The sequence below is a fragment of the Perca fluviatilis genome, chromosome 10 (assembly GCF_010015445.1).
Source record: "Perca fluviatilis chromosome 10, GENO_Pfluv_1.0, whole genome shotgun sequence".
NCBI lineage: Eukaryota > Metazoa > Chordata > Actinopteri > Perciformes > Percidae > Perca > Perca fluviatilis.
Genome location: NC_053121.1, coordinates 31,729,649 through 31,755,771, shown reverse-complemented (window position 1 = coordinate 31,755,771; position 26,123 = coordinate 31,729,649). Strand labels below are relative to the sequence as shown.

The following is a 26,123-nucleotide window of genomic DNA, read 5'->3' as shown; positions in this document are numbered from 1 at the left end:
CCTGGCTGCATATTGACATGTGACTTGACTTTTGGAGAGACTTGGTTTGAAAGGCTGGCCAAAAACTGCAAAATGGTAACCGACATAAGTCAATGAGGATCTCCATCACCCTTACTTACAGACAAGATGGAGAAAAAAAGAAGATGAGGAAAATGTTTTATTGCTGGGGATCAGGATGTATGTTTTAGCCTTTGCACATGTGAAAAAATGTCCGATGTCGTTGCCAACTGGCAAATACCACACACATTTGACCCATATTGATGCTGCTAGTAAGCAAGTTATTTCAGCAATAACAGATTTTGGGTTTTATAAGAGGGGAAAGATTGTCTGAATTGCCCCAAAATTATCAATATTATTTGCATTTGGCCTGAGTACAAAATGAGTAATTGGTTTTTGCACAGTAATGTTTTGACAGACTGCACTGCATTATCATGGAGCAGTAACATAACCTTGCCAAAATTGTATTCAAAGACTTTATGTCCATACTGTACTGAAATGAATGCAAATGTATGATGTCTGATAAAGCAAAAAAAAAAAATATATAAAAAATCCTAAATCTAATGATTTGGAAAATAGTTGGCAGTAATTTTAAGTCTTAAAACATTTGGAAACTAGAACTTTATACTTGTCTGGAAATGTGAGACTGTTTGCAAAATATGATGCTGATTCTAATTTAGTTACATTACAGTACAATACATGTCATTTAACTGACGCTTTTATCAAAAGCGAATTACAATTGCTATTTCTCCCACACCAAAGGCATGTGTCTTATCCACTGCGCCATCACCACTATCCTTAACTAAGAGCTAACTTAGTTAAGGATGAACTCTTCTCAATATGCAACTCAGTGTTTTGGAAGGGAGAATGAAGGTAAAGTTGAGAGTTCACTGTGCATATCAACTAAGAGCTGCTGAGTTAAACACAGAGCTCATGCAGTCTACAATCCCTTGTCAATGTCTGCCTTTTATAATACTTTATTGATCATTTTTGTGCAGACAACTTCTCCAACATGTTTTTTCATTCAGGTAAAGTTCCAGTATGGGCTGCATTAGCTGTCTCTACACGCTAACACAAACTTTTGACATCAAAGAGCACCGCGAGGACATTAGATTCAACGTCATCCAAACAAACTGAGAGTTTCTATTTTTCCCTGATGAGCATAAGAGCCACGGACAGAAATATGTTAATATTTTCTTTAGCAAAGGTCAAATATTTAATCTATCCCCACCCATTTTTGTATATGACAGTTGAGGTATGGTTTCAAGTTTGCACAGTAAAGATAAATGAAAGCATACTATGTTTGACAGGCTTTTACATTGTTGGGTCAAATTCTGTCAGAGGACAGTTTTGATACAATGACACTGTAAGAGACGAACAATGAAGCAGTAATGAGAAGGACAAAATATTTTGAATGTCAAAACTGTTTTATCAGTGCTTGATGGTGGGTTGCTGCAATGAATGATTCTGAATTATGACTTAGAGTAAATTTGCTGTGGTGAAGAATAAAAAGAACCAGCTGATGACGGGAAAAAGAAGTAGAGGAGTAGAAGAATGAGAAGAACAACAAGAGGTGGAGAGTTATCAGGTTGAGACATTTCCCGTTCTGTCTTGTGTTTGTTAGAACGGTGGATGTATTCAGAGAAGCTATCTTCAAAAATGGCACCTCATTCAGTACAATAAAAGTTGCCCAAAAAGCTTCTGCGTTATTGTGTTCATAGAGCATGTGCATCACAGTCCTTCCCCGCATCCTGGTAGCCATGGTACAAGAACAGGAGAGTAAAGTTTAGGAAAAGATCATGGGTGGAGTTCTGTGACACGTGGGACAAGAACGGGACACAAACCCCAGTCTCCTGTATGCTGGTCCTAGCAGACTCTCGTACATTTCATTTGTACAGAGAGTCTGGCCACTCTCCATTGACAAGTGTTTACTTCCTTGAAGGCGGGTACATTTAAAAGTACAGTTTAAAACTATTGGATCTGCCCAGAGCCACTCTGGTAGCCTGGTTCCGCCCTCCTACGTACTGTCTGGTAGGACCAGGCTAATAAGAGGGTTGATGACACACAACAACTATCGGCTTAGCATCGCTAGCCTTAGCCAACTCCTTCACCACTAACGGAGCGAGCTGGAAAATCTAACTTTTCCTGAACCCCGTGGGGAGGAGGTACACAACATCATGGCCACCAACACAACTCAGCAAATACTGTTCTTGCTCGGGCTTTAACTTTTGGATATTCGGCATAATGGCTTCGCTCGCATCTTTCTCCGCCGCCATTACGGAACTACAACTCAAATTAGCGCACAACCTCAACGTCATCATTCTCAGTCACTCCCTCTGTTCGATGATTGGACCGGTAAAGATTTGGTCGCAGAAAACCCGCGAATATTCCGCAAACCCAGATGGTGTACTGAAGGAAAATAGAGTGGAGTACGTAGGAGGGCGGAGCCAGACTAGGTCTCCTGGGTGACAGTCCTGTGTTGTTAGACCCATCCGCCACCCCAACTAACCTCCTTACGCTGCATTTTGGTCTTTCATACTGCTCGCGACCGTTGTCTCTCTTAATACTACATCATCTTACAGCACCGCGGTCGAGCTGCTGCTCTGCCCGGTGCGTTCCATACAGACGCAGAAGGGTGATTTTTGCTTCGGTTATGTTGTCTTGTGAAAAAGGGTTTTGATTTCCTTGCAGTTTTTTGCCTGCCTTAATGCTAACACATTCTTGTCAGCTCTTAAAATTACATGTTTGGAGGAAATCTGCTTCTTTATGACCAACCAAACATTTCCATCAATTGCTTATGTCTTTGTTGTTGTGTTTCTATTTAAAATGATTTTCTTAACCCCCTAAAACCTCATGCACCCCCACTGCTATGGAGTTTGAATTAATAAAACTATATAAACATTTGCTTTTAATTGTGTTTTTGTTGTGGGCAAGCAGACTGACGTCGTCATACTCAGATTCTAGTCAGAATATGAGTCTGATACTGCTCCATTGGGCTGTGATTATGGGGCGTGTTTCAACCGAACCAGGAAAGAAAATGTCTCTGAAATCAATTGGATAGACCTACAACCAATCAGAGCAACGGAGACGGACGTCACAGAAGCTACAAGTCAAAGGCAAGCTTCGACAGAGCAAAGACAGTTTTCCGTGTCGTGCGGACGGGTGTGGCAATGTGTATACATACATGATCACGGTTCTCTGTTCCTCCTTTAAGACTGCTGTCGATGCGCCGTCGATATCTTCTATAACAGACGTGATGGCAGAATCTACACATCTCAATTCTCCAGTGGCAGACATCTTTCTTGTAAACAAATTCAACCCAAGCGCTCTTTGGTGACGTGGTTGATTATGTTACTGTTGATCATCTGTCCATCATCATATAAAGCCTGCCCTGACAATTTGATTGGTCCGAACAGCTCTGGTTCGAGCATAGTTGTTTCCCCACGGATCAAGTCCAGACCGAACTTCCCGACCTCAAATGTTGTGGGCGGGGCTAAGTTCGGCTGGCATCCAGGCTAGTGGGCAAGGAAAAGCCATGAGTATATCATTGACTTTCCTTTCATCTACCCTACAAGAACCTTTTTAAAAGCTCATAATTTAAGAGAATATTGACTTAAAAATACGGTGTATATATCTCCACTTTGAAATACCTGGAAAAACACAGATCAAAGATCAAACAGGGCACACAGTCAAATACATATAAAACTGAGAAATTGAAATAAATCATAAAATAATCTCAGAAGGTGTTTTTCTTCTCTCCCTTCTCCTGTTTGAAACAACAGGTGATATAACTGTTGATTTAAAACCCCTGACTGTTGCGGCACCAATTAGTTTGGTGTACATTTACATGTGTCTGGGGCTCATGGACACTCGTAGATCATACTGACTCAAGTGGGAGCTTTTTGGCCTGGAGCAGAACGGATGAATTATAACAGTTTCCAGCTCTAGCTTGGAGGGCCCCCGTGTTTTGGGGATGAATCAAGTTCCTACATCGCCAAACTGTCCATCTTAGCAAATCACCTTGTAGTCAGCTCTAAAATCATATATTTCTGCAAACAAGACGTGGCTGTAGTGACACTTGCAAATTTAGTTTCAGCATAACAAAAACGGAGTGATCATTATTTTAAGATGACAATACTGATGGATATTGTGATTTAAGCAATTTTGTACATTATTCTTGATTTCGCTCTCTGAAAATATTGTTTTGTTTTAATTAATGCCACCAATAGGCAGCATCAAATTGAAACGTTAAGATGATGATAGCACCATAATTTAATTTAGGGATCACCAAAGTTATTACAGTTTATCATGTGGCGGAGATGAAGGTTTGCACCAACTCGGCTTAAAGATAAGAAACACACAATGGTGTAGTTGTCCTGTATCTGACCTCCAAGATGCCAGGTGCATACTGTCTTTTAAAAGAGTCTGCGTGTGTGTGTGTATGTGTGTGTGTTTGTGTTTGTCTTTGTGTGTGAGTGTATGCGCAACAAGTTAAGGAGAAATATGAGCCTCCTAATTGGATGCATTTGTAGCATGTTTTCAGAGTTGTAGATTCATTGCAATATGAGGTAACATTTCAGCAAGTCCCTAATTTTGAAGGAATCTAAGAAAGAAAGAAAGAAAGAAAAAAATATGCAGTAGGCGATTAGAAGTATAACTCTTAGAAGTTAAGACCCCAAAATAGCTAAGAACTTAAATGCACTACTTTAAAAAAGTTTGACTTTCATGTCTGCAAATCGATTCCTAATGGTGGGTGGGTTTTATTTAAATAGCAGAAATCTTTTTTTGGAATCAGTCTATTTGTCAAAAGCTCAAACTGGCTTCTTGTGAGGGATGTGGCACCATGACCCCCACTTTACTGTAAGTGCTCTCATCGTCAGACGTCCAGCACATGTTGCAGAACCCAAGACTTACTAATCAGACGGGGATGTTGAGAAGAAGCCTCAAGACATGATGTGAGATAAAGACAAGGGATAGAAAAACTCTCTCTGAACTAAACATCCTGCTCTTCACAAACCAAGTGATCTTTTTTTCCACCTCCACACTATTTGCTAATGAGGACTTGGGGTCAGTGTAATTGTTGCAGGAAACACCGCGCTGATCAGAGGTGCAATTTGAGGGAAAATTTGGTTCTGTCGGATGACCTCATCTCTTTGGTCGGGCAGGCCGAGCCCCAAGGCTTTTCTGATTTGTCTTCTTGGGTCAGCACCACCACATATGTGGGATGTGTGTGTTTGTGTGTTTCAGAGACTCAAGTGAATTCATGATGAAGAAATGCCAGTGAAGATGAGTGTTGGTGAGGAGCTGAGATGAATAGACCACCTACAGATGATTCAGCGCCCAGTCGAGGAGATTTACTGGGTTCTCAGCGAACTTGCTGGTCTTATCAAAGTTCTGGCAGCAGAAGTGCTGATTATGGATCTTATTAAACAGGAATGTAACATGATTTAAGTTTAGTGATAAAGTTTTGAGTTATTGTATAATTCTTGTTGTCTGTGAAGACTCGTAATTTGGAGTACGACCAACTACCCAGTGCTAGAAATCAGAGATAAATGCTTAATCATAAGGCATGAAACCAGGGAACTATGACTTATACGCATGGCATCATCAAAATTTAACTGGAAACTCTGTCTACAAACATGAGTACAGTAACTGTAGCGTGAGTTTCATTTAAGTGAGTATTTTGTGGGATCACAAGATGCCCTGCTCACTTTCTGAGGAGCAGATTCACATGTGAAATTGCATATCAATATTCACTGATAAAATAACAAAAAAACATATGCATGGTATGTTAAGACAGGTTAGGTAGTGAGGCAAACCAGGAACACTATGTAATCAGAAACATAGAAAAATAGTATGTATGTGTATGCTGTTTCTTAATAGTTATCTTATACAAGAGTATGTTGATCATTATCTATGTTGACGTTTCTCTCATTTCTGCTTTTCTCTTGTGAAATACTAAATATCTTTACGGATCCTGAAAATTATTCAAATGACACAATTGAAAGCTTGAGTGCATAACTTTTTTTATATTAATGAAGGTCCATTACATTCAAATCATGGAAGGTTTGTATGATGTGGACGTGCCGACAGTTTGGTTGTCATTACTGTCATTACTCCTCACGGGGGCGTCAGAAACTACGCACTGTAGCTTTAAGAAAGAAAAATCACTCTTTGGTTAAACTGCTCACCAATCACGTCCACACTATGGCAATAATCCGTGATTGTCACAATTAAGCATTGATTCACTTTAGTTTCACAAGCCAAAAGGTTTGGGAACCACTGGCCTAAAAACTGGCAACTGTACAGTATTTCTGATAGCTTGATGTAACATTGGTTAATTGCCTCTTATTGATCTTATTACACCCAAATAGCTGTCACTATCTCAGGACTCACATTTGTTTAGCTCTATTAAAGGTGCCATGACATGGTGCTCTTGGATGCTTTTATATAGGCCTTAGTGGGTCCCCTAATACTGTATCTGAAGTCTCTTTCCCGAAATTCAGCCTTGGTGCAGAATTAAAGCCACTAGAGCCAGGTGGAGGGTGGGGGTGTGGCCTTGACCAACTGCCACTTTGCTCGTTTGAAAGCCATGATGTCTCTCTCTCATGGGTGGGCCAAATTCTCTGGGCGGGCAAAGCAGAGAAAGGGGAGGTAACCTTGCTCCTTATGACCTCATAAGGAGAAGATTCCAGATCGGCCCATCTGAGCTTTCATTTTCTCAAAGGCAGAGCAGGATACCCAGGGCTCGGTTTACACCTATCGCCATTTCTGGCCACTGGGGGACCATAGGCAGGCTGGGGGAACGCATATTAATGTTAAAAAACCTCATAAAGTGATATTTTCATACCATGGGACCTTTAACAACCGAATACAATGATGTTTATATAAAAATAAAAGAATACATTTCAATAACTGATTAAAACCACTGAAAAAAGCACTTTTTGCTATAATCTCACTTGTTTCAATATGAGCCAGTCCTCAGTACATAAAACAAAACAAGTAATGGAAGCTTCTGAAAGAATCCCTTGTCCACACATTTCACATGGATCAGCGTGCGTTTGTTCTTCTTTAATCATATCATATCTTTGATCCACCCACCAATCGGAAAATTAAAGACAAATTCTCCATTAGTTGGGAAATGTGTGCACTGGACTGGTTGTCCTCGCCAAACCTCCACCATTACCATCTGTGGCCAAGCCTTACAGCGGAGGAATACGACCAGACAATAGGTACGCTCAGTCTGACTCCAGGTCAGAGGCTTGGTTCAAATCTGGCGTCTTTTGATCTCTGTATCATTCCGTGACAAACACAGTTTTATATCAAATAAAGGAAAGAGTTTATTTGATCATTTAAAGAGACACAGATGACATGCAAGAAGGATCAGAGACTAGATCTGAACACAGGATGTTGTGATTATATGGTTGCATTTAAGACAATGTGTTCTTTTTAAGATGTTTTTTATGGAATTTCAACTCCCAGAGACAGATAAGAGATGGGAATGACGTGACAAAGATCCAAGTCCCCCAGGGCTTAAAGACACTTCAACAAGATACAAAGGTAAAAGGTAATTGTGACTTCTATGAAAGGACAGTATAATGGTTAGCTTACCACCTGATGTACTGTACTTCTTAGTTACAGTCAAACTGTTAGAAAAAGAAAAAAGTTGAACAAATTCCAGTTGGACATTTTGACTCTATTCAAAAACTGTATATTTGGTTAACTACTCTAACTTAATGGCACATCTTAAGTGATAATGTAACTGGTGAAACTGTATCCATGTGGATTGCACAACATGTTATCCATGTCCAAATTAACCACAGGTAACCCAAGTGCATATAGGGAGGAAAACCACTTTGTTAGGGTTATGGAAAGATTATGATTGGGGTTTAGATTGCTGCTTTTTCAAGGTTAAGGAGCCCTTTACTGTCAGTTTAAAACAAAAGTGAACAAGGAACCTCCCAACCCGAACGGCTATTTCAGTGGACGTTTTCGCACTATAACGTCACACTACTTCCTTCTATGCTCCCGACGAACAAAAGGTCTTTATCACCTGAACATGAAGATAACTCGTTAGTGAGCATTTGCTGAAACAACTGTTGCTTTCGATTAGAAAGCATAAAAAGAGAAGAAGAAAAAAGAGATTATGATTGAATTTGAGTATTTCAGTAAATTGCGCAAAAATCCCAATTTTACACAAAAAAACACATTACAGTTTAATGCTAACATCCCAGTTATCGACTGCTCCTTTTTCATGTGCATTGCACCGATGGAAATCGTGCAGCCGGTTGTGCAGCCGCTGCAGCCAGTTGATAGACAGGAACATGTCAGTTTCCACATCTCAACACTGAACAAACATACAAAACCTGAGAGCCGCCAAAACTCTATCCCTCTTAATCTCTCAGCCTACATCACAGACCAGGAAGCAGCCAGACAACCCCCAAACCAAAGCCAAGGGCAAGCAAGAGAGCACACCTTAGGCTGTGGAGAGCAAACAGGGGAGAAGGGAGATCTATATTTCACAAAGCGGGCCTCCGCACTCAGGGCTTGGCAAAAGTAAACAACAGCACTAGCAAGCCCATAATTGATGGCACCGTTCCTTTTTATACAGTAAATAGATGTCAAACAGTGGTGGAACGCAGCAACCAGATTACAAAAGATTTGCAACACCCCAGGATTACAGAAGAATGCCTTCCTTTGATCTTACACCACTTAGTCTTTGATTCCCTGTAATTACTCGAAGCAGCCGCTTTCTTAGCAGAGCCTGACAAATAATGTATGTAGGAATTAATGACTGGGCTCTGGTTTGTGCACATTATGGTGTCCTAGAACTAAGGTAAGACATATGTTAGCTGGTTTTAAATGTGGACATTTAAACCCATTATTGAAAAATAGCATGTATCTTCAATATTGTTTTTTATCTCAGGTTACACTTTATGTTTTGTTGCTTTGATGTTGTTGAATGAAAAACAAAACATTAAAGTCCCCCTCAGGATGATTTGTAATTACTTCAGTGATTCCTTGACTTTCACTTGTGGCACCATCAGGTCAAAATTATTTTTGTTTGTCCAATACTTGGATTTAATGGCAAATACTTGCAAAACTAATGTCCCATCAGCCTCAGCTCTATTTTGCGTTTATTGCTGATATGCAAATGTTAGCATGCTATCACGCAACACTATGATTGTGAACATACATGGTAAACATTATACCTGCTTAACTTTAAAATTGTCATTGTGTCATTTGGCTCAAAGCAGCGCTGTTGTAACACACACATCAGCTCCCATCCTGTGTGTGTCACTGAGAGTGAGCGCTGAGCGTCATCAAGGCGACTTGTGCAGATACGGTAGCTCTGCTTCCTCCAAGAGGTGGCGACGTGGGTTGGCCGATCTCAGTAGTTGCATGCTACGAAAGAAGATAGCAAAGATAGATGAAAGACTGCCTGCATGTGAGGCTGGAAGGCAAGAAGATGAGACGGGGGTGAAGTCTCCAAAACAATTCCATTATTGACACAGTAAGTGCAGGCAATAAGGGCCTTCTCTTCTGGTTCCTCATCAAAGCTCTTTACAGAAGGCCAAAAGAGGAATAATGCACCAGAGAGCTTGAACCAAATCACCCTTGGGCATCAAAGGATTACCATTATCTCACACAAATACACACACACACACACACACACACACACACACACACACACACACACACACACACACACATAGGCTCACGGCATATTCAGAGGCATCTTGGATCACCACAATGCTTTGATGTACATTTATCTGGATGTTGCAAACTGGTATTACAGAGCCTTGTTTTAAGCAGTCGACCGAGTTACAGTTGAAGAAGACCGATATTTGTGTAGACAGCATAAAAAAGACAACCTTGTGCAGAGCAATATAGACATGCTCATCAGAACTTGCATACCGGTATAAAATTGTGTCCTTAGGGGGAAACAATATCCTTTTACAGATTGTCTTGGTCTTGGGCATGTGGATGCAGCTAGCTGGCATTGTCTTTTGTATGAATATATCCACCGGTTCGAGTCCAACTGGCGACCTTTGTTGCATGTCATCCCCTCATCTCCTGTTCACTCTCAACTGTCTTTTACTGTATCTTTTAAAATTCTGAAACCTTGATACCTGAGACCAGTCTTCTTTTTCACTGCATTTGGCTGGTCCAGAACTATGTTTCTACCACCACCAGTGAGTGGAATGTGTATCGTGGCGTTTGAAACAGTTAATAAAATATGACTAAACAATCAAGACAATTATATTACTTGTTTATCTTGTTGTCAAGAGGGAATATTCATCATACTTTATAACTGGCAAATAATGTCAGATTTATTACAAGTTTAATTCTGACAAAAAACAACATATCGGTCTAACCCTGGCCTAGACAGCCTGTAACGGTGGCACTCGCCTAGCCTGCATCCTTCATTGGGATTTAGGCGACGCTTCCTCTCTGCTGAGTTTGTTATCCCTTTACCCTTATTCTCTTAAATGGCCATGAAGATAAGATGGCTGTGTGATAAGCGAGCGTGCACCTCCCTGCACTGAGCAGATACAGCAGATGACAAGACGAGCAAGTGTGCCTGTCCTCTTTGTGGGTCTTACATTTCAAAGAGGGATCAGTGTGGGCAGGTTGAGTTGGGAATCTTGCATGAATGGACTCAGAAAGCCCTGTAACATTTTGGTCACATCACGTGAGAGATGAGCAATCATGATAATCTGAATTATATGGTTTATTGTAAATTATATCCTTACAAAAGCTACTGAAATTCTCTGTTATGCAACATACCCTGATCCATAAATAACATGATTTGCTTTTTGTTATGCGTAGGTGGATTATGAGCATACGTAACAAATCACCTTATCTTAGTATGACTGTGTGTGTGTGTGTGTGTGCGTGCGTGCATGCGATAGAGAAAGAACGAGAGAGAGTCTACACCACCATATTTTTGGGAGGTTGAGAAAATTCAGGGATGTATAATAGAAACAGATCTGTGTCTTGCTCAATGGCTCGGCCTTGGGATTCACTTAACAATTCCACAGACCATCATCCTAAAATGTTTTCCTATTGTTTTACAATAAAAGGCTCATGTTTCATGCCCCTTGTTGAGAAAAGTCCTCAGATAATCCTAACATAACTGAGACACTTGAAAGTTATCATGGATCACTGCATCTTGTGTGTGCATTTGTGTGCACATGACGCACACTAGTCACACAGGCATGAGCACACAGATACCCAGAACTCCACTAAGCTGCACACACGCACGTGATTAATGAAAATTCAATAGATGACAGACAAAGCTCTATTGTGCCACATTAACAAGATTTAATACGGAGCTTTCTTTTCTTTGACACAGGCAGGCCAACTTGTTCTTGCTGGCAAACTCGTCTTATCTCAGCATCTTCCAATCATGTCATTCATTATTTGGCCTCTAGCTTATCTAAACTGAGGACTACAATTTTCTAGGCATCCTTACTCCAACTGACAAGGAAATGTGAACATTACAGCTCTATTTTAAGAGTAAAATGAAATGCATTTCATTTGCAAGAGGTTCTATTAAAACAACACAAAAAGAGTAATTGTTGAAGCAAGTGCCAGATCTCTATGAGCATGAACTGTTTTCATTATTTGCATGTTTACTCCAGTGCAAAAGATGCGTGCAACAACTGCTGATGTCAAAGCCCTGATATCTCTAAAGTTTCATAGATTCCAACAAGCAGGATAGCTATATCTGTCACACACACACACACACACACACACACACACACACACACACACACACACACACACACACACACACACACACACACACACACACACACACACACACACACACAGGCACACACACACAACAACTATCTTGTGTATTTTGTTCTTTTACTCTGTATTTGACCCCTTTATACATTATATATACATAGTGCATGCTATGCAATTCTGTGACTCTGTCAGTAATTGCTGGCATCATGTTATCACCGAGACAAATTCCTGTGCGTGTATTTTATCCTGCATTTGAAGTCATTCAGATTGTTATATTGGGATTTGGGGTTTTGTGCCAGGGGGAGGCCTAAGGGCTTGCCCTACATCATTCATTATGCCCTTGCCCATCAAGAAGCGCAAGCTGTACTGCTCTGGAGTCATTCCAAGAGGGCTCTCGTCATTAGCTTGCCACTTGGCGGCCAATTGCTTGCGCAAAAGAGACAAAAGCTGCAGTCCACCCCTGCATGCTCTGATTGCTCTGAGAGAGGGAGGGAGAGAGAGAGAGAGAGAGAGAGAGAGGGAGCGCAAGAGAGAGGGATGGTGGCCTCCTTTTTGGCATGGCGGACCGTAGATTCTAGTAGCAGGGTGGTTGTGTAGTTGTTTTGGCACAGGATGTCCAGGACAGAGGTAAATGGGGTCTCTATCAGCTCAGTGAGTTTTCTGTTGATTCAGACCCTTGTGGTTTAAAGGAGTTTCCTCATGCATGATTTCATAACACAGATTTTTTGTTCACAGAGCAATAGTTAACGTCCAACCCAAGGACAGACACAGAGAAGAGGTTTGTAATTTCTCAATGAAAAATATCCTCAATAATCCTCAAATTCTTCATAATAGCGCTGTCTTTGTAGTCCTGGCAGGTGTTTGATCCATCAGATAAACTAATCATTCCCAATAAAAGTTGAAGGACAGGAGAAATAACTGGCAGATTTGCAGACTCTCCAAGAAAAAATGGGTTCTATTGTCCATGATTTTGACATGAAGTAATGACAACAAATGAAAGGCTTGGATTCGTCTTGATCCTCTCCCTCCTAGTCGGCTCTTTTACCTCTTCACTCACTCTCTCCTGACCGTTGGATTTTGCCATGCTGTGATCCTCCTGCGCCTCCAGGCCCTCAGGTTATTTGGATATTGCGTGGAGTCAAATCCCTGTCAATCAGATAAGCAGTGACCTCGCAGGCCCAGCAGATAAGACGTTACATGGCAAGAGGAAATGGCAGATAGCAGGGGACACAAGGCCTGACTATTAAGGCTCGGTGAAGCGAGACTGATCACAACGGCTCTTCAAACTAAAAAAGGCTGCCAAGAATGAAAATATATTGCTTGTGCCTTTTCTTTTTTCCAATTTAGATTGACTGAATCTGATTTGGACTTTATTGGCAAATGCTCCCTTTTCATCTGAAGAAAACAAATCCCAAGGGGTTACAAGTTTTCTCTCACAAAAGGATGAATGGAAAAGGGAACATTTTCAAGAATGAATGATCATTTCTAGAATGCTGTATTGCACATACTCATATAAAGCATAGTTTAAGGCAGTGGTTAAAGTTCTTAGTCATTTAAGTAATTTTTTTTTAGAAATTATGATACTTAATTATCAATGATAGACACCCATACACAAAGCATTCATGCCAGATTTAACAGTCTCAATAAATGGCTTTCACATAGCCATTTTGGCTGCTACAGACTCACTGAGGTGGTTGGAATAAGACAAACTTGTCAGTCATTCCGTTACACTGGGAAATTACAAAAGAATGAATGAAGGGCGAGTCTTTGTTTAGGACGGCAGCTTTTGGGTGGTCCACAGGTTGGGAGCCCTCTGGGAGGGATCAGGGAGACCTCCACATATAATACCAATACGACGCCCTGTTGAAACAGGGTAGAAACTAATTCAGATGCGACCCAGACACAACCAAGAATAAATTTTCTTCCCCATTTGAAAATGAATTTTTCCACAAAGTTTTACTTTTTATTCTTCCCATGATTGAATAATTGTAAGTAATTTGGGGGAAAATAAACTGGTTCTAGACCACGTCTGAGTAAAAACCTCATATGAAGGCGATAAAAGTACAAGACATCTCACCGCTGCAAGAGCCTGAATAAAAACCAAAAATACAGTACAACACAATACAAACTGTTGATTTAAATATTGTCCCACATAAGCCACATAATTATCTAGGGTAATGCTTGCGGAGCACACACTATTTCATTTCAACACCCTACTTCATATTCACACATATTTAAACATAGGTCTGAGAGCTGCCCAGGACAACCACAGGCCTATACTGCTGGCCACTGAGCCAATGGTTTAATTCTTTTCTCAAGAGCCCCTCTGTGGTTGTTGTTCGTGGAGGGAAGAGAAGTACTCATTCAACTCCCAAACAGTATGGGGGGGAGGGGGAGGGGGGTTTCAAACACTTCAGTCACTAGCTCTTCTTGAAAAGGTTACTGCTGCAAAGATTAGATACGTAAAGCCAATTACACTCAGTTTAGCTTTATTGTTTTATTTATGAAACAAATACATTTCAACATAATTTAGCTGATATTAATCCTTAATGTGCATTTTGTTAAATATGAGCACACTTTTTAAGAAAGTCAAATACATGTGTATATTTACGCCTTCTTTTTTTCTTGTTATGTGGTTTTGTGGTTGTTGTTTCAATATCTTACTGAAGATTTTTGTTTTAGCACCTTTTGATTTATCTTTTGAAACTATACGTACATTGCTTAATAGATATTAATGAGATCCAAATCACAGTGTCTGACATTACTTACCAGACTTGGGATTGTGTGCAGTAGGCCACCCTCCATGATGCCTGAGTACTGTAGGTCTCAAGATGTCAGAGGATTCGGTTACAAGACCCACTGTGTTCTGAGTTCAGTGTTCAGAGTGTTGCTGAGGATTGTGGTAGAACAGTGTTTTTCCCACACTTTACCTTTTATCTTGGAACACCTTCAGGTATGGTACTATCTTAGCACTCTTTTCCCAATGATATGTGGTTTGAACACCAGCGGTGGTACAACATCATTGCCAACATAATTAAAATCTGGGCCAGTGCCAAATAGCCTACATTGGTGTATCTTTTCAGCAGGCTTCTAACATGTCAATACAGTACGGTATACAACTGCCTACATCATCCATGAGTAGGTTTGGATTGGTAATGGAAAAAAAAAGAAAAATAATTACCAATATAATGCCACAGTCCGCACTGGTTTAGGCTAAGACATGGAGCAGGTGCGTGCACATACTGTGTAAAGACTCAAAGGCCTGGCCCACTGAACAAGAGGTTGGTAGTAGAATTACGAAATTTTAATTACATTTTCTTTTCAACAATTACAGCCTACATTAAACCCCTGAGTACATGAATGACATTGCTTTACTTGATGCAACATAAATATCAGCAGATGCCTAAGGCTGCAACCGATTGACTGAAGTGTGTGCCTGCAGTGCCCTCTATTGCCAAGAGGAGAGACTAACAAGTAGATGAACACAGCTAATCCTAAAGCTGCTCTCTTCTCTCTGGAAAATGAATTGTTATATATTTAAGGACGTTTTTTTACCTCTTTTAAGCAGTAATCAGTTTTTAATTAATAACTATTTGGTACATTGTAGAGTGTTGTTTTCTTGCCTACCATTAATAGGAAAGATGAGATTGGCTCAAATTCAAAGTCAGAAGTTGTTGAGGGTTTAAAAAGAACTTGAAAAGGAGGGGATAACCAATCTAAACCTTTTAATAGGCTATATTGTAATACACATATAAATTACTTTTTCCTGTCCTTTTAAAGTAGGACCCCCCACCCCACTTGACACAAGTTTCTCTTTTGAATGTAGAAAGTGTAGCATTTTGTGTTTCTTTTTAGGAAATAGACTCAAGGAAATATGTAGGCCTGCATACAGTGAGCGTGACTAATATGCCTATATTTAAAATAAAAAACTGTTTTCTTTTTGGTGGCTTCTTATTCATCTCTAATTTGTATTCATTTATTTTTCTTTATTTGTCGTTTATATTTGACCCATCTATGATTTTACCATAGACAGTTAAATACATTTTACCCGCCTCCTAAGCTTGCAGAAAATGCCACGTCCGGTTTACCCGGAAGTAAGCACAATTCCCAAAGATGGCGGAGCAAGGTCCAATGGCAATAGCGATGCGGCTACGAAATCAGCTCCAGTCCGTCTACAAACTGGACCCACTACGAAACGAGGTGAGTGGGCATGTTATTCGAGCTTGTCCGCACTGGGGTAGAAACGTGCGGGGAGTAAAACTGCTGCAGAGACGAGTTGAACACGCGCATTAACGGGAGAGCGTTGTCGTCTCCGCAGCGCTGATGGAGAGAGACGGGGAGCAACGCTGAAGCGCTGTGAACGGAGCCCCGTTTGAGCATGCGTGAACAGCGGGAGTCCACCCGTGTTGTTCTACCTCAACAGTGGAACAGCGTGCCGAAATACTACGAAGTAACTGTTATTTCGCTAATTTTAGGCGACATATTCAGCTGTATTCACCAGCTCGACTTGAAGTTTACTTGTAGTTCGAGTGATATGCGTGTGAACTGGGACGGTAAGGCCGCTGCACTCCGCGGGTTCTCTCCTATTGAATAATGAAGTTGGTTTGTGTAACAGGAACACTCGTTAATACCGTTCACTTTGTTTTTTGTCATTAAATTTTGTGCGTTAGGTAACGTTTTTTTTTTTTTTTTTTTTTGTGCCGTTGGCGTGAACGCCCCATCAGTACCAAAACATTAATTTCGAACCATTTCTGTCGAAAATTAGCTTTGTTTTAGTTTGTATATTCATTGGCCCTCCTGGTAACAACATTTCTCATTTCTTAACGTTTTTACTGCCTTCCTTACACACGGAGGTCAAAGGTCAGGGTCAGCTGTCTTGGCTGGTCATCATTTGGCAGATAACGTTACAGGACTACAACCTAACGTCAGGTTATTTACCCCAACTGGAAGCAGATTCCGATGGAGATCAGTTCTATATGTTCTATATTTTGGGATTGGAGTTTGCAATCAAGTAGCTATGTAGTGCTGAATGCTTGGTGCAGTTTGATGCTCATTCTCTAGCCGACATAACAATAATAATAATAATGCATTGTATATAGAAAAAAGAAAGAAACCTATACTACAAATACACACACATTAATCAAACATTCAAAGCAGCTCAACACGACTTTAAGTTCAAACACAGTGAGATATATATATATATATACATACATACATACATACATACATACATACATACATACATACATACATACATATATATACATATACACACATACATACATACATACATACTGTCAAATGTTTAGTTTTTTATATCACAAAATAGAGGTGATGCTCATCCAAATTGCTTTAGGTATATGTCCACAAAGTAAGTCAGCTTTCGCTTTTACTGAAAAAGAGAGCATTGACCCAAAACATATGCAAGTTGTAGAGTTACTGTTCAGTGGGTTCATTGTTGTCGAGCTATCTTGATCGCACAGAATATATATCTTTTGCTTTCAGGTGAGATGTTTGCGTTGAGTTTAAAGCTTGCCAGTGCAGAGGAACTGCATTGTTTTGGGGGATAATTACATGTTTATACCAAAATTTAAGAACGTGTAAAACACAGTTTGTTTCTTGACAGGAGGAGGTGAAGTTGAAGATCAAGGACCTGAACGAACACATCGTCTGCTACCTTTGTGCGGGTTACTTCATCGATGCCACAACTATTACAGAGTGTTTGCACACCTGTGAGTTTAAACAGAGCTACATAAAATAATTATTGTTACTAACTTGTAAAAGTCTTTCTGCCTTTTCACAAGAATACATGTTTAGCTGGATTAAGTCATCAGAGGGAAAATTAAATGTCTCTTTCTTTCTGGTTTACAGTCTGTAAAAGTTGTATTGTGAAATACCTGCAAACGAGCAAATATTGCCCAATGTGCAACATCAAAATCCATGAAACACAGCCTTTACTCAACCTCAAACTGGATCGAGTGATGCAGGACATTGTCTTCAAACTGGTGCCTGGACTACAAGAAAGTACGTAATAAAAAAAACCACGGCTGTCTGTATCAGTGTTACTAACATGTTGTGACCTAAAGCATAATAATATTTAGAGTGTGGCGCTTGTGAAATCTAAAATAATAGCTTAAGAGAAAATGTTTAAAATAGAATTCAGTGTTGCTTTAGACTAGTTCATTATTAGGGGTGGGAAAAATAATAGTAAAATAAAAAATAATCGATTCTTAGATGCATCGCAATTGTTTCTAGAACGATTTGATTCTCGATTCAGATAGTTAATAATCGATTTTTTTTTTTTATTAAATGTGTTGATTTTTATTTAAAAGTTACTGTCTCCAGACAATTACAAATCAGAAAACAGAGTGACTGAAAGAGGATGGGGTAATGGACAACAACTTAGAGTTTAGGCAAGAGTGCAGAAAAAAAACACAAAAATGGCCAGAAGGAAGAACATTTTTTTATTTTGTATATATACACATAATCTAATGAGACATACATAAAATAATTAGGAAAAACCCATATAGGCTTTTCATCTACTTTATCACATTACATCTGACACTTTCATGTTCTGAGAAGCCAATTATCCCCCTTTAAACATGACTGAGCCTCTGACATGGAAGATTACTAAAAAATCACGCATGGAAATGTACATAAAAAATTGTTTCATTGATAATCGGTTTAGAATCGAATCGTTAGCCTCGGAATCGAACCGTGAGGTGCCAAGAGATTCCCACCCCTATTGATTATTGACAGTTTTAAACACTGTGAATACTACATGTTTTTAGCATATTTGATAAGTATTATCACAATATCTGTCATGTTTGACTAATATCCACATTCATGTTGGAACAGGTGAAGACAAAAGAATAAAGGAATTTTATCAGTCACGTGGTTTAGAGAGAGTCATCCAACCGACTGGAGATGGTAAGTCTTCGATTTAGTAATGTCTCTGATTAAGTTTGTTAGTAACCTGCTTCTGTATCTGACCTGCAGTTAGCAGCTAGTTGCCGTTCTGTTTGGCTACATTGCAACAACCCTTCCCCTGTCAAAGACATGGTAATTACTGTGTACTTTGATTTGTAAATTTAAAAGCATATTTTCCTTCTCACTAGATGCTGTACCAGATGCTGCAGGTTTACCGTACACAAGCTTCGACCATTCAAAAGCCCACTTTTACAGATATGATGAGCAGGTTTCGCTGTGTTTAGAAAGGCTAAGGTGAGCCTTTGTCTTTGGATTGTGTGTATTTTTTTCCCTATAAGATAAGACTGATAGAATTTAAGTAATATATGCTGCTAAATGTGTCGTATATAAAAGTTATAACTTGTCTAACATACATTTTTACACATTTACATTTTTGTCTTTACAGTTCGTCGCTTACTGGAAAAGATAAAACAAAACTTACTCTCCAGGTATGTCACATATACCAATAAATGATCCCAGATAGTTTTAGCATTGCATTTCAATAAAGTCTGTGTAAATTGTTGAGCTGGTTATGGATGCTTTCAAAGCGACTTGGCTCACAGGTTTTCACAACTGTGCAAAACACGTCTTATGGGGCACATTTTTGAAGCCTGAACAAGTCATTTTCTACCCTTAACTGCTAAGCAAATACATGGCACAATGACATCTGCAGCAACAGCAGAAATCAGCCCTCAAAGCGTGTTACTCTGGCGGCCTCATACTCGCACAGAGACAGGGATAAGTGGAACAAATACACCAGACATATAATTTGTATCGCTGTTTACCAACCAAACATTTTAAGAAAAGTGTTGTGGTGTTTTCGACTAACCGCTTGAGGCTAGATGTCCAAGATGTTGACTCAGTGTTGGGTTTACTAGTGCTGACTGGTAGGACTTAAGAAGATCAAAAAAATGTTATAATCCAAACATCACACAACAATGTATTTATGTCCAACAAATACCTTTTTTATAGCCTTTGCTTCAAATTGACCAGGGCACCAGACAATTAAAATGCCCCTTATTTTTCCTTAGTTGCGAATGTGGCATAAAAGAACAATAATGCAAGATAAATGTTGAATACTATTTAGCATACAGCAGAATCTGATTTGAACACGATTGAAGTTCTACAATCGTCTTTACATTGATTGTTTAATGGCTGCATGAGTGTCATAGTATGCTCATTCTTACAGCGTTTCCTCGTGCCTCTTCATACAAATTTATAACATGGCAATTTAAACACAGCTTGTTAAACAGTTTCAAACCCACTAAACTGAAAAAAATGCCTACCTTGTCAGTTATAACTGGGGTTTTCCCCTATGTGGCTGGATCCTCTTGACAGGCCCATTTGTCGAGGGACGTGTGTGTATAACAAGGGAATTGGGATTGTATAATGCTTGGATTATACTGAATCAAGATTTGAACAAAGATCTTTGGGGGAGCAATTTAACTAAAACGCATAAAATGTGTCATTCCATTGTGCTTATTATCCACACTGCCCAGCCAACGTTGTTATATACACTGCAAAGACTTTAGTCAGCCAGCAGAGGGCACCCTTGTTTAACACATGCCTGTTTGGTACAGTCTCTCATCCAAGTTTGGGCTCAAATCAAGATTTTAAATGTTCTTTGTTTTAAATATGTTTTCACTATAGCAGATTTTCTGTAGAAGATTCTTGACAGGCTAGGCTATCAGTCAGTTCCCTACGTTTCCATGGAAGGGTGGTCCAGATGTCTAGTTATAACAGACCAGGGTCTTGTTTTGGGCTTTTAATCTGGTTGTACAGTATGAGAAGAATATTCAAAACTTGAACAAAGTTACATGCCGGATGTGAGTTTCAGTGAAGTGATCTGGTGACTGCTGCAAGCGTTTGGGCATTATCATCATCCAGCCATGTCCTCTTTGACCACTGTGTGAAATTGAAATGTTTATTGTTGTGGCTAATGTTACCTTATGTAATGCAGCTTCATTGGTTCCATTCCTGACTCTTGGCGTATGCAGTTGTGTTTCACTCTAACCTCTTTGTGAACTTGTAAAATAGGCTGGCAATTTTTGAATTGAATTTCACTCGTAACCTTTGTTACATGCTGTTCTCTCTCCCCTGCACGTCCAATCATAATGCACTGTTTTTACTGAGGTGGACATTCAGTAAAATACATTTCTTCCTCTTCTTTTAAAGAAATACTGTCTTTCACTGCATTCAGGTGGAAAAAGGAAGTTAAGCTCTAAGGCTTAAGAGTGTGTAATAAGTCTGTTGGGACCGGAAAACGTCCTGCAGTAAGCTGGGTTTTTCCTTCACTGTAAATCTAAATTTAACAGGAGTATGCCACACCCTGTCGATACGCGGTTACCTTGTTATTAGTTTACTCTTCTTGCGTGCTGGAAATGTGTGTTGTCACCCGGTTACAGTTTGTGACATTGATATTTGGATGGAAATTAAAAAACTCAAATGTTTGAATGCCAAAATGAATAACGGCAGCCGAGAGACAGCAGCCTGTACTTCTAGTGTTACAGGCAAAACTTAAGAGACATTTATAACCGACACGCTTTTTACATCATCTGAACAACAAAACCAAAAATATCTTTCTACTCTCTGAGCAGGAACTCATTTCCGGCACAGGTGGTTCCACTTACCCTGGGAAACAAATCCAAACATAAAAAGGGTGATATGTTTCCATGGTACAGTTGCATATTAAACACTGCAGTAAATCGGACATTTTAACCAGCCTTATAAACAAGAAATCAAGAGAACAAGAAAGCTTTCTAGCTTACCGCGGGATGGTCACACGAGTTGGAGTAATAAACGCCAGTGTACAGCTGGTCGTGATTTATTGGAATTGCCTTCTTGATTTCAACCTTGTCGTGGACTGATCATATTTCTCATCTGAAGTTTGACAGTGTATCTGTTTGACCTTGTCTCCGCAGCAGAAGTTTGTTCGCTGTTCTGTCCGAGCGGAGGTGAGACACCTACGGAAAGTGCTTTGTCATCGACTAAACGTGGAAAAACACCAGGTCAGTCAATAATCGTCACTGATTCCATTAAAGAAGACATTATGATATACAGGACACTACATTAAAGGCTTGTCAATATGTATTTGACCTATGATAATGAAGTCAAATGTGTGAAATGTCTATTGATCTGCGTTATAAACTCTGCAAAAGGCAAACTACAGCTGTTATGTTATGGAAGAAAAAGATTTCTTGGATAATTATATATTTGTCAGTGCACATGTAAACATACTCTTTTTACTTTTTGCACATTGACTGTTGCTAAATCAGTGGTTGGTTTAGGAACAACAGTGCGTTGTTTCTGCCATGTCTTTCTTAAGACATTCAAGGCTCCTTTGTCATTTATCAATTATTTATTGAGGCCTTGTTGGCTAAAACTTTGCAAATTCCTGGATTTGTGTGAAATCAAATGTCCCCCCCCCTTCCTCTCACTGTTCACACAAGGTAAGACGCTATGGAAATTAGTTGATGTTTTGTAAACTTGTACAATGGTACTCCCTGTCATCAGTGCTAAGATGCAGTATATTAACCATAGGTAACCATATTAACATTGCATATGCTCATTGCTACATAACCAACTCGCTCACTGGTGAAATTTACCGGACCATGGGTTAAACTGACAATCTACGAACACTTGAAATAAAATCGTGAAAATGATTTGAAGACTGAGTGCCAAGTGCCGATCATACAATCCGAGGCAGTGTTGTTGCTTTCATAAAACTGGCTAGAGATTACAGGGCGACCTCTAGCTCACCCACTAAGAGCGTGCGCCCCATGTGGGCTGAGTCCTTTGCAGCGGCCCAGATTCGAATCCGACCTGCAGCCCTTTCTTGTCTATGCACTGTCCCTATCAAATCAAGGGGGGGAAGCCATTAAAACAACTGGCTAGAGATTACCATAACTCCAAACAAACGGTGAGTAACCACTGTGTTAGCCTTGTTTTGGAGATTTGAATGTCTCTTGTCTTGAAAAGGTGGTTCATTAAACAAAATTATAAAGAAACACGTGAAATTTGACTGGCTTTTGAGCCTTAATGGCTCTATCCTTGTCCAGATTTCTTCAGCCAACAAACTTGTCATGTTTCCCTGGTCACTCAGCTTTGTCGGGATGAATGGATTTCCTGTGACTTGCTCTCGGTGGGGAGGCTCTGTCAAGGGGGCGTCGGCTAAATCCTCCATTATAGAACCGTTTTTTATAATTGTGATTAAGCCACGCTTAACAATTTGTTTGTCTTGATGACACTGTTGCGGTCATGAACTCAAAAGTGTTTTCTGTGTGTGTGTGTGTGGGGTGTTTCTGCTTCCTCGTCACATCTTTTACCAGCAGCAAAGAGGTTTCTCATATAAAATATAATCGCAGATGCTCCTTTCAGATTCCCATTCACATCTGTTTGTGTGGTCTCCCTGTAGGTCCAGATGTTGTTCAATAACGAGTCTCTGCCAGATCATATGACCATGAAACGGTTATGGCTCTCACACTGGTTTGGCAAGGTACGGTACAGCCACTGTTAACTAGTGCCAACAATACATTCCTTCACACTTGGACACCTTTTCTTTGTACTGTTGTTCATCTGGAAAATCTGGATAAAGCTCACTGAAGATGTGTAACAGCGAATAGAAAATTTCAATTATAACTTGGGGGGGAGGAAACGAAATCATTGTATTCCACTTTCAAATCCAACTTTACATAATTTCAAATTAAAGTAAACCTTTTCGATCCAGTGGTATAGTGACCAGATGTAGCCCAACGTTGGATTTGACACATTATGAAAAATGTACTTTTAGTTTTTCATCTATTTAGAAGATGTTAATAGTTACATATACCTCCCTTTTTAAATGTTTTCATCCCACACATAATATTTTAAATCTTTTCTCCCCTAGGCCCAACCATTAGTCCTGCACTACACCATCAAGGACAAACGGACCAGATAGGACATGTTTTCACTCTGAGGACAGCTGTACATATTTTGTACAATACATATTCTATTTTAATAGTGTTTGTGTACATATACTTATTTTCCTTGTTTTGTATTTTTGAAAATAAATTTGAAATGAGAAAAATAAGTTTGTATGACTTGGTTTCAGTATGCTTTCATCTGCATATAGATACACCGAAAAGCCTCGACACCTAAACAACACTTAGCGAGTGTGCATATCTGTATCTGTCTAGGTGGAGTGGTCCTCCCTGTTGGGAAGAAGGTTTATAATATAACAAAAATGAAATATCTTTTTAATTGTTGCAGTTTAATTTAATTTGAACTTAAATTGTAATGCCTCCGTAGTTTCTTGTACTTCGAATGTCACATAAGCTTTACAAGGAATGATAAAGTGAATGGGTTTTGGTGATAACCATTACGTCACAAAGTGTGATTAATGATACAGTAACAATTATGTGTTGCATTTTTACGTTAATATTAAGGGTAAAAGAAGTATGAACCACCAGCATGTTACAACTAGAGATGGTTACATTTACATTATCTTGTTTGGAAACCGTATTTAACACGAGTAAGGAAAATGATACGTCAACTTTACCCTGCAATTTTTTAAAATCATATGAAGCATACACACTATATATGCTCCAACATGATGTTGTCTTGCATTCACCTTTTGACACTTAAAATAAATCAATGTTTTGGATAGTTTCTAATTATAAAAGTGTACTGATGTGCAGTGACACCAGTCGTTTTCCATTGTGGAGTTCTTGGAAGTTTTTCATTATTGTTTTACAACTTTGAATCTCAGTAGATGTGATTGTAGTTTCATCACAATCATCAAAGAAAGTGGAAACCAATCTCTTAATTGCCCAACTAAAGAAACCGTAGCAAGAGCACTTCATCTGGACACTGCGTTTTCCCCCATTCTTTATATCGGCTCCAGCTCTGTCAGGTTTCATAGGGACTAGGACTGAACAGTAATTCTAAAGTCCTTTTACAAATTCTGGACTCTGACTTGGCCAGCCATTGTTATTTTGAAGTCAATCCTGTGTAGCTTTGGCTTTATGTTTGAGGTTATTAAAAAAATGAAATGAAAATACATCTTCACCCAAATTGCAGTTCTTTTGCAGACCGTTTTTTAAATTTTTTTTTCGGTTTTCTCTACTGATTTTGGTGTGTACGTTCCCAGGGTTTAAGAGAAGTATCTCCACAGCAAGCTGCTGTCACCACCACCAGGTTTTTTACTACAGTGTATAGTGTATGTTTCTGTTGATGGTGCAGTTTTTATAGAGTACTATGATGGTGAAAAAGGCCACTTTTCATCAGATCATAGAATCTTTGTTTTCAGTCTGCTTCCTGCCCTCTGGCAAATACTAAGCATGTCATGAGTCATAGCCATAAAGCTGCAACATGGTGTATCTGAGCAGCAGTAGTTGTATGTCTGTTATCTCGACCGTGTAACTCGCAGCTCCTTTGGTGTCCAGATCTCTGCGGCCTCCCTTGCCAGTACTCTCAGCCTGCCCGAGGCAGATTTACAGCTGTGTCATGTTCTTACCATATTTATAATTGACCTTACTGTAATCTGAACGATTGTAAGTCAATGTGTCACATATTTGTTTGTGCTGTGTTCATGATTAATGCAGGTGTACTTAATATTACCTGTCACACTTTGATGATATACAGCTGATCCTAATTCAGCTCATGAGCAACTTCTATATCTGTACTAGTGATGATTTAGATATATTATGTCCAAGCAAATTAATTTAAATCCATATTTAGTTTTTACTTAGACATTAGAAAGGCCTTTTTTTTTGTTCCAACAGTGCCAAAAAATCCTATTGCCTTGGCACTCTATCTTTCATGACCTACTCAAAATCCGTTGGTATTAAAGGCCTGTTTATAGTTGTTTTTTGTTGACTTAAAGAGGATTAATAATCAAAGTGCTTTATTATTGTTTCCATTAACTTGGGGGACTTGCAAGAGACAGATTTTAATAAGAACGATTCAAATTGCTGCAACAGAGGCAGAGTTATTTGTGGTCTGAGATAACTCTTATCGGGGTACTTGGGTTGCGGGGTAATGTTTTTTACTTTAGAAAGCTCCCTCCCCAGCCACAGAAGACATACACATGTTTTCACAGGCGCTATTGCACTTATGGTGAGCAAACTTAGCTTCATGTGTAAAATCAGTGGGATTGAGTGCTACTTTAAGCAGCATATTTGCCATCGCAAAATGTAAAAGCAGCTTAGCCAACTGGCATTCCACCTCATCTTTTAAATGTTTATGTGACACTAACTGTGGTGATATTTTATTGCACATTTTAAAAGCTTGCAGACAAAAAGGTTTGTTGGATTAAAGCAGTCTGCACTGATGTAGGCTTGACAGTGATGACCCTGTTCAAGATGTATTTCAAACAAAAACCTCTTTATCTTTTGCACAATTTCACTGACCACCGTTTC

General features: G+C 39.4%; 1 protein-coding gene across 3 annotated transcripts; it reads left to right on the top strand.

The window, feature by feature from the left end:
• Window positions 1-15,827: 15,827 nt before the first annotated feature.
• Window positions 15,828-23,795, top strand: pcgf1 (polycomb group ring finger 1). 3 transcript variants are annotated; one of them, XM_039814429.1, is made up of 9 exons: window positions 15,828-15,957; window positions 17,387-17,489; window positions 17,629-17,781; window positions 18,616-18,687; window positions 18,876-18,981; window positions 19,133-19,175; window positions 21,648-21,734; window positions 23,141-23,221; window positions 23,612-23,795. In XM_039814429.1, the coding sequence occupies exons 1-9, from the start codon at window positions 15,871-15,873 to the stop codon at window positions 23,660-23,662; spliced, it is 783 nt and encodes a 260-aa protein (XP_039670363.1). In that variant the 5' UTR covers window positions 15,828-15,870; the 3' UTR covers window positions 23,663-23,795. The 3 variants fall into 3 exon arrangements, with proteins under 3 accessions (XP_039670363.1, XP_039670364.1, XP_039670362.1); XM_039814430.1 differs by having other exon boundaries at window positions 17,384-17,489; window positions 21,651-21,734; XM_039814428.1 differs by having other exon boundaries at window positions 17,384-17,489.
• The last annotated feature ends 2,328 nt before the right edge of the window (window positions 23,796-26,123 follow it).

Coding starts and splice junctions, on each gene's coding strand:
- pcgf1 (XM_039814428.1), top strand. CDS start 15,871: ATGGCGGAGCAAGGTCCAATGGCAATAGCGATGCGGCTACGAAATCAG. Junction 17,490..17,628: donor TACAGAGTGTTTGCACACCT/GTGAGTTTAAAC, acceptor TCTGGTTTACAG/TCTGTAAAAGTTGTATTGTG. Junction 23,222..23,611: donor TCTCACACTGGTTTGGCAAG/GTACGGTACAGC, acceptor TTTCTCCCCTAG/GCCCAACCATTAGTCCTGCA.